The sequence below is a fragment of the Halichoeres trimaculatus genome, unplaced genomic scaffold (genome assembly GCF_033239565.1).
Source record: "Halichoeres trimaculatus isolate MK-OKI-2021-1 unplaced genomic scaffold, fHalTri1.1 fHalTri1_scaffold_5, whole genome shotgun sequence".
NCBI lineage: Eukaryota > Metazoa > Chordata > Actinopteri > Labriformes > Labridae > Halichoeres > Halichoeres trimaculatus.
Window position 1 is genome coordinate 11,006,518 of NW_027437183.1, and position 12,556 is coordinate 11,019,073.

The 12,556-nt window shown below is 40.4% G+C and overlaps 1 protein-coding gene across 1 annotated transcript in view; it reads left to right on the forward strand.

Annotated features, from left to right (window-relative positions):
* Positions 1–11,414, forward strand: part of cspg4ba (chondroitin sulfate proteoglycan 4ba) — a 29,793-nt gene extending 18,379 nt beyond the window's left edge. The window contains exons 6-10 of the mRNA XM_074670829.1: positions 407–605; positions 2,186–2,317; positions 5,112–5,284; positions 5,770–5,953; positions 7,395–11,414. Coding sequence (XP_074526930.1) covers positions 407–605; positions 2,186–2,317; positions 5,112–5,284; positions 5,770–5,953; positions 7,395–9,454 — 2,748 coding nt within the window. The 3' untranslated portion in view covers positions 9,455–11,414. The remainder of the gene's footprint in view (positions 1–406; positions 606–2,185; positions 2,318–5,111; positions 5,285–5,769; positions 5,954–7,394) is intronic.
* Positions 11,415–12,556: the final 1,142 nt, after the last annotated feature.

The window sequence follows — 12,556 nt, forward strand, 5'->3', positions numbered from 1 at the left end:
CACACACACATACACACACACACACACACACACACACACACACACACTGCACAGCCGAAGTGATGTGTGAACGGAGTGAAACAGCCTCACACCAAAAACCTCCTTATTGTATGTGATGATAAATTACAGAGACACATCACGTGTTTGCTGTTTCTTTCCAGGAGACCTGAGATGTGCAGATTTATTTAAAGGCTGGAAACAAGTTTAAATGTAAAAGTTTTTTAACTTGTACGACCAAACAATAGGCTATTCTTTTCCATCCATCAAAGTAAATGTCAGGCTCACATTTAGCTGTCACATCATGGGATGTCAAAGCGAATTTCTCCGTTCCCTCGTCCCTGCAGGCCTGTGTTTGCATGTGGATTACAGATGTCACCTGCTGTGTCCTTGTCTGTCTTGTGTCCAGGTTTGGGTGTCCTCAGTGACAGAGATCCGGCCAGAGGATCTGAGAGCGCAGGACCTTGATAGCCCCCCAGAGGAGCTGCACTTCATGGTGACTCCACCCAGCAATGGACACCTGGCCCTGAAGAGTGCCCCCATGAAGGTTGTGCTCAACTTTACTCAGGCGCATATTGACCAGGGACAGCTGCTGTTTGTACACAAAGGTAAAATCTGCTTCTGATACTGAAGTCTAAGCACGTGTTAAAAGTCTAATCTGTATTAAAACTGTATTTTAGATCTAACATGAGCCATATTCACCCAACAAGTCCAGAAAAGTGTCCTTTTTTTTAGGTGTTAAGAGACAATGCTGCCTGAATTGCTTGTAAAGAGTAAAAAAAATCTGGCAATGGGAAACTGAAAAAATACATAATTTTGACCCACTTGTCAGTTTTTTATAAGAAGGCATCATTTTTGTCTTTTGATATCTTGACATCAGGCATTTTTTGATGAATGTGACTCATATTAAATCTAATAAGATCATTTTCCGAAAAATAAGACAAACGTTTGGGGAGATCTCATTTTTTGCAGTAGACAAAGAAACATCTCCTGTGCAGACCACGGTAAAGGCCGGAGGAAGGTCATTTAATAAGACAGATTTAAAAAATAGTTGTTTTTTTTATATGAATTTAGAATATACAAATGATATTAAATCTAATAGCTTAAATTAGAGATGTAAGAAGAGGAGTCAAACGACAGTTGTTTTTTAGGACTGCAGATAAAATTATGATTAACCTTTTAAGACCTGAGATTTTGTCTGGTCTGCATTTTTTTTATTTACCTTGCTGTTCTGCATTAGTAAGACCTAATAAGTACAATAACTAGACTTTGTACGAGAGGTTTGATTATTTGTGTTGTAAGTTCTCTATAAGGTGTTTGTTGGTCGTGTTATTGTACTTAAATATGTTGTTTTCTTCACTAAAATGACTGTAATGTTGTGATTCCCTCAAAAGATGATGTGGGCAGTGTCCCTAAATGTGGCTAATAGGTCAAAGTTTTAAAAAATGAAGTATCATGAGTTTGAGAGGCAGAAATGTAATGTCCACATATGTGGACGCTGGGCCTTTAGAGGCTATACAAAGTAAATATTTTAAGAAATGCTGTTTTTTTGGTCAAACTGTGTCTCTGTTCTTATATAAAGATGGCATCTGCTGTGTAGATTGCTAAATGTTTAAGTATTGTGACCATTCAACATGTTGATGTCTTTGCCCTTCAGTTTGACCATGTGTTGTTGTTCCACTAGCATCCACTAGAAGGTGCTGTTGATGATTTCATTTGATTTACTTCTTTTGTGTCTGCCTGCAGATCAGGTTTCTGCTTACTGCTCTGATTCTTATCTTCTTTCTCTCTTTGTCTGCACTTGTTCCTCCAGGAGAGGTTGTAATAACAGTGTGCGGGGTCTTGCCATGGCCTACATTTCACAGAATGTCTTTTTTTTTTACACTTACCTAAGTACAGAGAATGTATTCTGAATATTCTTTGAAGAATATGAATTTTTAGCTTGCACAGCAGTTTTTGCTTTGAGACCAACATAAGAAACGCTGATCTGGTGACTTTTTATGTGTATTTTGCAGAAACCAAACCCAGCTTGTTTGTGTATTTACTCAAGCCAAGAACAAAATGAAAACATACACTCACAACAACCGAGACGCAGTTGTTTACTTACTGCTGCCGAGAGAATTGAACAGCTTTGCGTCATAGTTACTGTTGGAGATTTATTTTTGTTTCTGTTTCATCGCACATCCAGGTGCCATGGCTGGGGGATTCAACTTCCAGGTTAATGATGGCGTGAACTTCACTCCCAGGCAGATCTTCAGCATCACAGCCAAAGCTTTGGTTCTTAGTTTGGAGAAGAACCGTCCTCTTAAGGTGTTTCCAGGTAAATGTCTCCCTGAGAGAAAAAAAACATCAAAACATTTCTCTGGAATCTCTCTTTTTTTAATCAATGTCAGTTAAACTATTTGAAACCAAAGTGAAGTAAATGTGGGGCAAAGAGGGGACTATTTCCAGAGTCTGATCAATACACATTTGGTTACAGTGAGTGTTTTCTGGCAGCAGCAGAGTTTATACCGGATTTACTTTAAAACTTTACATTCTGAATGTTCAGAGTAACGAAGACACATGACACTAAGATAGTGTGTCTTTCAGATGTTTTCCTTTTTTTACCGTCTCTTTTTTCTTTGCAAGGCCCTGAGGGAAAAAGAAATGTGCTCTCTTATGCTTTGGCTTCACATACAACACAATTTTGTTGTGCCAATTCCTGCTAGATTATGTCTTCTAATGGGATTTATTGATGCAGGAAAATTAAATTTCTTCCCTCTGAACTAGCATCAAGATTTCTCGTTGTTTTTCAAATCCAATGCAATATAAATCGAGCTAAATGATAGAAAACACTTTATTTTTAGCTGTATTTTCACACCAGACAGGATGACAGTTACAATAATTCAGAAGTAAAATTCCTGAGCCATGGAGAAAACAGACAGCTGTGTCCTGAAAATGAAGTGAAACAAGCTTTTGTCTGTTTTTCTCTTTAACTCACAGGCTCTTTTTAGATCAACAGTTTAAATTCATAAGCAGAGTTCTCATTTCCTCTTTTACTTCCCTTTCAGTGGCTGATTTTAAGAATACATGTGTATGTCTTTGACATCGGTCAGTATCTGTAAGATTTAACCTGAGGGTATATTTAGCTCAGCTGCATCCTCTCAGAATCTCATTGGTTTAATTATTTAGTACATTTTCAGCAGCCAAACCATTACTCACATACCAGACTGGTGATTCAGCTCCAGCTTTTCCTGAATGTTTTGATGCTCTGTCGTATGCTACTTTTAATACTGAGCAGCTAAAAATAGTCTGACTGGGTGAAGTCTGTGTCTGCGAGCGTATTTAAAGGTTTTCATAGATTTCCGGAGGTCTGGTTTGTGAGTTAGAAGGAGAGGATGCGATGAGGAAAGCAAACTGCCAACTGGCACGCTCTGCTAAGCTTCCCAGCCACAGGGTGAGTGGGTACTTGAAAAGCTGTGCCACTGTCTGTCTGAGGCAGCCCTGTGTGCGCTTCGCTTCGTGCCAGGAGGGGCAGAGGGAGGAGGGGATGGGCGGGGTGGGAGCTTTAACTGACAATGAAGGGTTGTGATGGGGTTCAGGGGGAGATGAAACACTTTCACACTGTGGAGGTAAGATGAATGTTTTCCGCTTTGCTTGCAAAGCCTTTAATTGTCAGTGCGCTTTGTAAAAGTCTGCAAAGAGGTCTCACTCAGCTGCAGAGAAGCTTCATTAAGAACCAGGAACCTGAAAGCACGCTGACGGTAATTTAACACAGCAATGCCTGAAAATAACGACCAGGGTTTGCTGGAAGCATAAACGACTTAATAGCAGATTATTTTTACTCTTTACAAGCAATTCAGGCGTCAGTTTTTACTTTTAATATCTTGAAATAAGACATTTTTTGCACTTGTTAGGTAACTGTGGCTCATATTTGGTCTAAAAAGACGCTCTTACTAAAAATAAGACAAAACACTTGCTAGTTTTCAGCTTTTGCAGTGTAGTGTTTAACTCTGTAATCAAGCGCTTTAGCTTTTCAAAACAGCAGGTTTCCCCCTTAAGGCAGCATGAATCACAACAACCTTCACACAATAAAGGTAAGGTCAGACAGGCAGGATGTAGCCTGAGATACACAGGGAAAAAAAAAACAAATGAGCACATCTGATGGTTTTTAGAGTCGCTTTAACAACCTCCTGATGTAACATCTCTTAGTTCAGTGTTGCTTTATTATTCCAAACCCTTTTCTCCACGGTGTTTTAAAAACCCATATGCCTCAAACTCATGAACAAGGAATATTTATGAGGTATTGTTCTCCTTCCTCAGTTTCTCAATTTATGTTTTTTGGAGAAGGATTCTGCAGCTTTATCTTTAATCTTACTTCTTCGCCCATTTCGATGTTTCTCGTATCTGAATACTACCGTATTGAAATGCTGCACCATTATCTGGTTCTGTAATCTCACACAGATGTAAAGCAAGATAGGGTTTCCTTCTGAGATCGCAAATAAAGCCCATCTTTGCCTCTTCCTGGAGGAGTGAAATTTCCCACGAGAGAAAGACAAGAATGGTGCTACTGCTCACGACGAGTGATGAATGGATTTTACTGTGCTACCACCCCTCTTTCCATGTATCATTGCCTTCTATCATTTGCCAGAAGCTGCTTTTAAAGAATCCGTACAATCTGTGGAGATCTCTGTAATGCTTTCCAAGAAGAAAAGAAGCTCTCTGTAGTCAGTTCCTGTTATCATGCACAGGAGATGTTTCTCTTTTCGTTTCACCCAAGTGGAAGATCGCTCAGCCTTCAAGGAGCTGATCCACTTTTAATTTCTTGTTTGGATTTTATGTAACAAGCCGCACTGCAGTTGGACAGAGCTGTAAAAAAAACTCTGTGATGTCTGCAGTGCAGCTTTAATTTGACACATCAAAGAGCCCTCGTCAGACTATTCCACAGCTTGTTTTGCATAATTTGGAGCTGAAACGATGTGTAATGCTTGCAGAGGGACGAACTTGCAATATTTTCTGCAGCTGCACTATATTTGTGACCATGCAGTCAGAGTAAAGCTAATTATCATATAGATTTTCATAATCAATCATCACAGCACCAAGCTTATTTTCTGAATTGTGCATGTTTCCTCCAGGCTCTTCTGCACCAATCACAAGCCAGGATTTACACGCAGTGACCAATGACATCAGCAACACCTCCAATCGCATTATTACATATAATGTGATTCGGCATCCTAAACTGGGGCGTCTGGTCATGAAACAGTTGGACAATTCAACAGTGGACATCTCAACTTTCACACAAGACATGGTGAGTGAAAAACTGAAGGTGGTGTTAACACAAGTATGTCTGAAAGAAAGATAAAAGATAAAACATTAGGGTTCGTCCATTCATGTGGAAAGTTTCCAGATTTGGATGTTATGAATTATTCATGTTCTTCATCCTCATTCAGGAAATTGACTTTGAGCTTCTTTAGCTGAATGGAACATGTTAGGCTTTTATGTTATCAATTATTTTGATGGGCCACAACCTAACACAATGAAAGCTGTGCTTTAAAAGCTCCCTGCACTTTATTTACTGCTGAGCACAGCCCATTTAAATTAATAATGAAATTGTATACATACTCTTTTAAGATCTTTCATTATGATTGCAGAGGCTACTGATCCGTTCATACGGCTGAGTGAACCATCAGTTCATTTTAGAGTCTAATCTGCAGGCTGCATGTTGTGCAATCTGTTTATGTGGATTAATTTTGTTATGTGGTTTGCTTGAGGATCTGTGTTTATGCTCCGCAGGTGGACAGGAGAGTGGTCATGTATATTCAGTCCCCCATTGAGTCAGTGGGCTGGGAAGCCATGGACTCTATGACCTTCTCTGTGGCGTCGCCTCCTACCTCTCTGGACAGCCAGACCTTCAAAATAGATATTTCTTACGAGAATACCGGACCTGAACACAACACGGTTCTGCTTGCTAACACAGGTATGAAGAACAGTTAACAGCACTACTGGCATTTCTGTGTCACTGAAATCATAATCTTGCTATTTTGTTCACAGTAACAACAAGCTGTTTTAATTTAGATCTAATGTTTACAAGCTAACTGTTTAATGATGGTAGTTTATTGAAGTATCATTTGTTTAACACTCTTTAAAACAGTTTGACTCAAAGTGAATTTTGACAAACTGAAAAAGCAAAAGATTGACTTTAAGTTCTTACGTTCTCTTTATTTAATAATAAAAAAAGTTTAAAGTTTCCCCTTGCTCAGTGTTGTCAGTGTTTCTTTGAAGATGTAAAGACCTGAGTTGGGTAATCAAACAAGCTTGCTGTCTTTTAAAGCAACAAGCTATGATGTTCAGGGCTAAAACACCAGCCCCCAAAGTCTCTGTATTTTCTGAAAGTACCATCACTAGAGCAGGAAATTTTTAGGTAGCAAAATAAAGTCCTGGAAACCTAAAGCCCCGTTTCCACCAAGTGGTTTAGCTTGATTCGTCTTGTTACAGCATGCATTTTGTGGCGTTCCTGCTGACTAATCCCGTGTCAGATCCCAGAATAACCAAGACAAGCTAACACACTTTTTGGGACCCTTGCGCCAGAGGGTGCCAGACATACCAATCTGACCCCAAAAGGTGGAGCTACAATACAGCAGTCCCTTCACTGGTTGAAAGAATCTTCACTTACTGTGCTACAGCGGCTGCAGCATTTCTGGTGGCACACTGCCTTTTCTGAAACAAAGCTTGATTACGCTTTGTAAAAAAGAGCCACATGCCAATCACAAAGAAAACGGATCGCTTAATGTTTTCCATCGTTGCTCTTTATTTGCTGTGCCGTGTTTTTCTTCTTTGTTGGATTCATTAGCAGGGCACACTGTGTCGCTCTGCTATGGTGTCATGCTATTACAAAACTGACACGACTATCAGCGTCTGCCTACCAAGAGGGGCATAGTTGGCTGTGGAAACTTAAACAGGATCAGGCTTTACCAATCCGACCTGTACCAAACTGTGCTAATCCAAACCGGACTGCTTGGTGGAACGGGGCTTAAGTTAGACCATGCTTCTTGGACTTGAAATTCTTCCAGTAGTACCTTGTTGCTTGGAAAGGTTCCTGGTTCTCTAATGCAAACACAGCCGGAGCTATTACAATTCAACCTGGGCAAACTTTAAGATTTGTTCCTAATTATGGCAATTTAGTTAACATTTCAGCTTCATGGTGATCAAGCCATTAGATCAACAAATTCAGTGAACTACAGGGAACTTAATGGAAACCCGTCATATAGTTGGTGAGATATTTCTGTTTGAAGTTTGGGACTCATCAACCAACCAACTTAATGTTGTCCTCCCAAGGGTAAAGCTGGTGTTTATGTTTTCACAACATGTTTATGTTTAACACACCTCTGTTAATGCGGTCAATGTTTGTTTGGTTCTAGGTGCTGAGGTAGTCGAAGGAGAGAGTGTCGTTATCGATGAAACAAAGCTGGATGCCACTAATCTGATGACCAAGTTGCCAACACCTCAGCGAAGCTCCCAAGAGGTCTGGTTCCAGGTGACGTCCCTGCCTCAGCATGGGGTTATAGTGGTGGGCGAGAGGAACCTCACCAAGGAGAAACCTAACTTCTCCCAGTTCATCATCAACAAATATGGTATCACCTACAAGCACGACAACTCAGAGACGACACTTGATTCATTTGCATTCAGTGCTTGGACTAATCCTAAAGGTAAGACAGCACAGCGACCCGAAGATGACAGCGATGTTGTCGAGGAGTGCTTCAACATCACAATCACACCCATCAATGATCAGCCACCTCTGCTGAAAACCAAAGCTCCCAGTCTGAGGGTGGTGCAAGGAGATACAGTCGCTCTCAGGCCTGAGAATCTCAAAGTTGAAGACTTAGACAACGCTCCTGATGATATAAAGTTCTCTGTGATAAGTAAGCCAAACAACGGTTATTTAGCTCTTAAAGGAAGTTTGAATGAGTCTGTGCTGGAGTTCACTCAAGCTCAAATCAATAATGGAAGTGTCTATTTCATCCACGATGGGAGCTCTGTCTCTGGGGTCTTCTACTTCAGTGTCACCGATGGCCATCACAAACCTATATATAAACTCTTCAACCTAGAAGTGACTGAAATCACAATTTCTGTGGTCAACAACAGAGGAATGACTCTGGAGCAAGGCAAAACGTCAGTAGCATTGACTCAGGACAACCTGGCTGCTGAAACTAACGGGAAAAACATCACCATTCACTACCAGATCACAAGACCTCCACATTTTGGTAAACTCCTTCAGGACGACAAAGAGGTTACAAAGTTTGAGCAGGAGGATCTTCTGAGTGGAAGACTGTCGTATCATATGACTTCACTGACCTCTGCTGAAGACAGCTTTGAGTTCACTGCCTATACTTCAGAGGCTAATCTGACTGGCCAGGTGCTCAACATTACAGTCAAACCTGCAATCCAGGTTGGCAAAGGTGTGAGGATACCTAATGGGGTCGATGTCAAACTCAACACCAACTTTCTGAACGCATCTGAGCTGGCAAAAGTCAGTGATAGTGACCCTGTGTTTGAAATCATCTCCCATCCCAAGTATGGCAAAGTGGTTCGGACGACATCCAAATTATCAAAGAAAGCTGTTCCAGTGGAGTCTTTCACCTTCCAGGATGTGATACAGGAAAAGGTAGCCTTGAAACTCAATGCCAACATGACAGGAGTTCAAGAGCTGAATGACTCCCTGGTGTTTGTTTTGAAAGCTGAAAATGTCCAACCTGCTAAAGGAGAGTTCCACTTCACTGTCGTACCATATGATCCAGCACTTTCTCCAACCACAAAGAGTCCCGTACCAACCACATGGACTGCTCGACAAACACCAATCCAGACGTCAAGAAATGGAACTGTTTCGCCATTCATGTCCACTGCGTTCTTCACCACACAGCAGCCAATCAAAAACCACCAGAAGTTCAAGGCACGCAACCGCTGGGGCAACTCCAACAGAACGAGTATTTTTGGCACAACTCTTGGCAAAACAACACGTGGACCGGAGGACTTCCCCTACAGGAATACACCTGTCCGTGTGGAGTCGTACCCTCAAAAGACTTCCAGTCCTCTCCTGGTCATTTTGCCCCTGCTGGCTCTGCTGCTTCTTGTCATCATCTTTGTCGTCCTTGTCGTCTTTCTTCGACACCACAGGGTGAGGAAGCAAAGCACTGCTACGCCAGATGAGCAACCCTCCACTGGTCTTCCAAGCAGTCAGCCCTACCAGGGTCAAATGCAGAGGAGCACAACAGTTCCCACAGTGACTGTCACTCCACTGAAGCACACGAGCCCGGGGAGCCCTGTGTTTGACCGTCTATCCCCAATGACTCAGGGTTCAGCTTATAACACCATAGATTCAAACATGCTCATAAGCTCTTGGAGCAGTGGTTCCCCTGCGTCATCCTCTCAGATCATTCACTGCTCCACTCCAACTCTGCAGAAAAATCAGTACTGGGTATGATCCTGCATGAACCAACTTTTAACTGTGCGAGTTAAAATTCTGTGACAGATTTTGGTGCCAGATGTTAAGTGTTATGAACTCTGACGACACAAAAATCTGTAACAGGTTTCCACCTTAAAGCTGCATTAATCAATGTTTGATACTAAATCAATTTAAAACATAATTTAAAAAGCTTTTACTCCTGGGAAGAACCCACTTATGCAGCTTTAAGAAGCTTTTAGCCTATTTTAGCTAGTTGAAACTGGATATGTTGGAAAATTATGGATTGAAAGCCAGAAGTGTTTGACAACAGTTGGTGGCCTGTTAAGCCTGGTTTATACTTCTGTTGAATGGACACCATAGGTAATGTCATACAAAATGTCCAAATCACTGCACATCACTGTACATTTCATCTCCTCTAATGTATCCAACTGTATGAAAAACAAAAACATGTATCGGCTTTAATGTAACAGAAGGTGTTACAAAAAAGGCAAACAGAAAACGTAGCAGAAAACAGTCAATCTGACAGTTATACAGACAACACTGCTGGCCTCGGGTGTTTCTGAAGGGTATTGTAGGGCAATTCAGTCACTACACTACAGTAAGGTCAGCACAGAAGTATAAACCAAGCTTTCACCAGATCCAAAATATCATCATATGTTTAGAAACTCAGCTCCAGTGATGTGATGTATTGCAAGCACTTTCAGGAAGAGCTAACCAAGTCTAAAACACTGTATCTTGAAATATTTATGACTATTTCCCTTTTAACCTTCTAGTGGCCAAAATTTGGTTGATGCAGCTTTAACATTACACAAAAGAAGTAAACTACTGTAGCCAAAATACTTTGCCATACACCGATGGGCAGTATGACTTTTGGTTTTTGAGTTGCACAATTCATTAAAACACTGGTTTACAATCCAGCAGCTGCTGAATATTCAGTTGTCTGACTGACTTTTCCAAAACACTTAGCATTGTGGTAAAGTACGACCTGTGTTTGGTGCCTAATGTAAGTTTAACCACTCATCGTCATCTTGTCCTCATGCACGTTGAAGTCTAATCATGAGATGATGAAAATAACAGGTTGAAACTGTGAATTACTCCGACTGACACTGGCACAAAGATGTACTGTCGAAGCATTTCTATTGATTGTGCATATTTTGTATTGCTGTTATGTATTATATAATATAGTATAGTAGCTTTTTTAAACTCAGGTATTTTTGTTGACTGTCATTTACCTACATGTTACCTCAGTTTGGGGCAGCATGTGTCATAAAGTCTCCTTGTTTAACGTTAACGGACTGGGTATTATTCAGTTATCCTCTCTGCTTCACAGTATTGCTGTTTCCTGAAATGGGACTCTAGATTTTTTTTTTACCACTGTTTTAACATTTTTCTTTACAACCCTGATCAAATTGTACTGGTTAAAATACCTGCACTGTTTTTATTTTGAATATATATTTTTCAATACTCACAATATTTGTATATTTTTGAAGTGTGCACACACAATCAAGGTACTGATATTTAAGATGACACAAATCTGTGCTGTATTCTCCACTTTATCCTCAGTTGACTGGATTCAAATTGTATACACACTCTGCAATATCACATATTTCCACAGCTGGATCAATGAGTTCACAGTAAATATCCAGTAACAGGGCAAGTGGTTCGTCTGGGAAACAGACAAAAAAAACTACATTAACTTTAAGTGTGTGCTGTGAATGCTGTCCTTATTCAATACTAAAAAGCTGGTTTAACTTGCGTCCACAGATCCTCTGACTGAAGGCCTTGTTGGTTTGACACTGTAACAATGTATCTACTGTAAACTACAGGCACTGTTCTGACTGTCCTGTCAACCTATGAGAGATGAGCTTAAGCTCTCACAGAAAACTGTTGTTAACTTGTATTGTCCTAAAATATTTTGTACTGAAGAGAAGTGTCTATCCACTGTATTCCAGTCTCATCTGAAAGATTTAACCTGCTGTGTAACAAAAGTGTCATATTTATTTATACCTTATTTTTAATAAACCACTTTGAAATGTTGAAAGAAACTCATCTCAGCTTTTATACATGTGGAGAATTATAGTGTATGTGACTGTGAAATTATCTCAAGTTCTGTGTTCCTCAGGCAAAATTAATCAGCATGCAAGATGTGCCCCATTTTTTCCACTTCAACAACTTTTTTTAATTTACTTTAATTAATTAATTTATTTACTTATTTATCTTCAAGAAAAACAATCAATGTGGGTGGGCTTCTGCCTTTATTTTGATAGGACAGTTTGAGAGACATGGGGGATGATATCTAGCAAATCATGCTAGGATTGGGATCAAGCTCAACCTCCGGCTACGAGAAATGAAGCAGTTGTGCAAAAAACTGCAGTACGTCACATGTCCACTTGAGGCAGGCTCCAGAAATACTGGAAACCACACACACACCACTTCAAAAAGCAGATTCTTGCAGCAAAACAAACATATGAGTCTGATTAGCTTATGTCTCTAACTACACACAGTTCTCAGAGGGTGACGTTTTTTCATAACTCAGCAGTTTAGAAGATATTACAATCCCAAGTTTTCACAATTGAAGACACAGCTCCCAGACTGACTGGTGGGCACCCTGTAGCTGTTAGTGAGGGAGCTCAACAAGCCTCATGAGATCAGTTTGTACAATTTGGCTTCCGTCAACGATAGGCTTTAGAACTCTATCAAAAACAAATGGGTGACATCATAGATATTATGTCCATTATCATTCAGTCTATGACTATGAATTAGGCAATGAATCAACCCTATGACCAGTGCAGTTAGGATCTCTGGCCTCTTTAAAAGACATCTGCATTTGACAGATGCCAGCGCTCCAAAATATCCACCACAAAGCATCAGTTAGAAAAAGGTTATCATCATAACCACTTCTACTTTTCAGCAATGCAAAAGCCTTTCAGTCAGCAGGACTCTGTCATGTGATCTAAAAGAAAATGTTTTGTGTCTCCCAGCTCAATGGGAAATGTGTTGATGTCCCAGCAAACGTCTGCTCAAAATCACATTTACACTGGTAATCTGATTTAAAGGAGCACAGGGACTCTTCTCTGCAGCTGCGAATCAGTCCACATGACTGATGATACGACGCCAGGA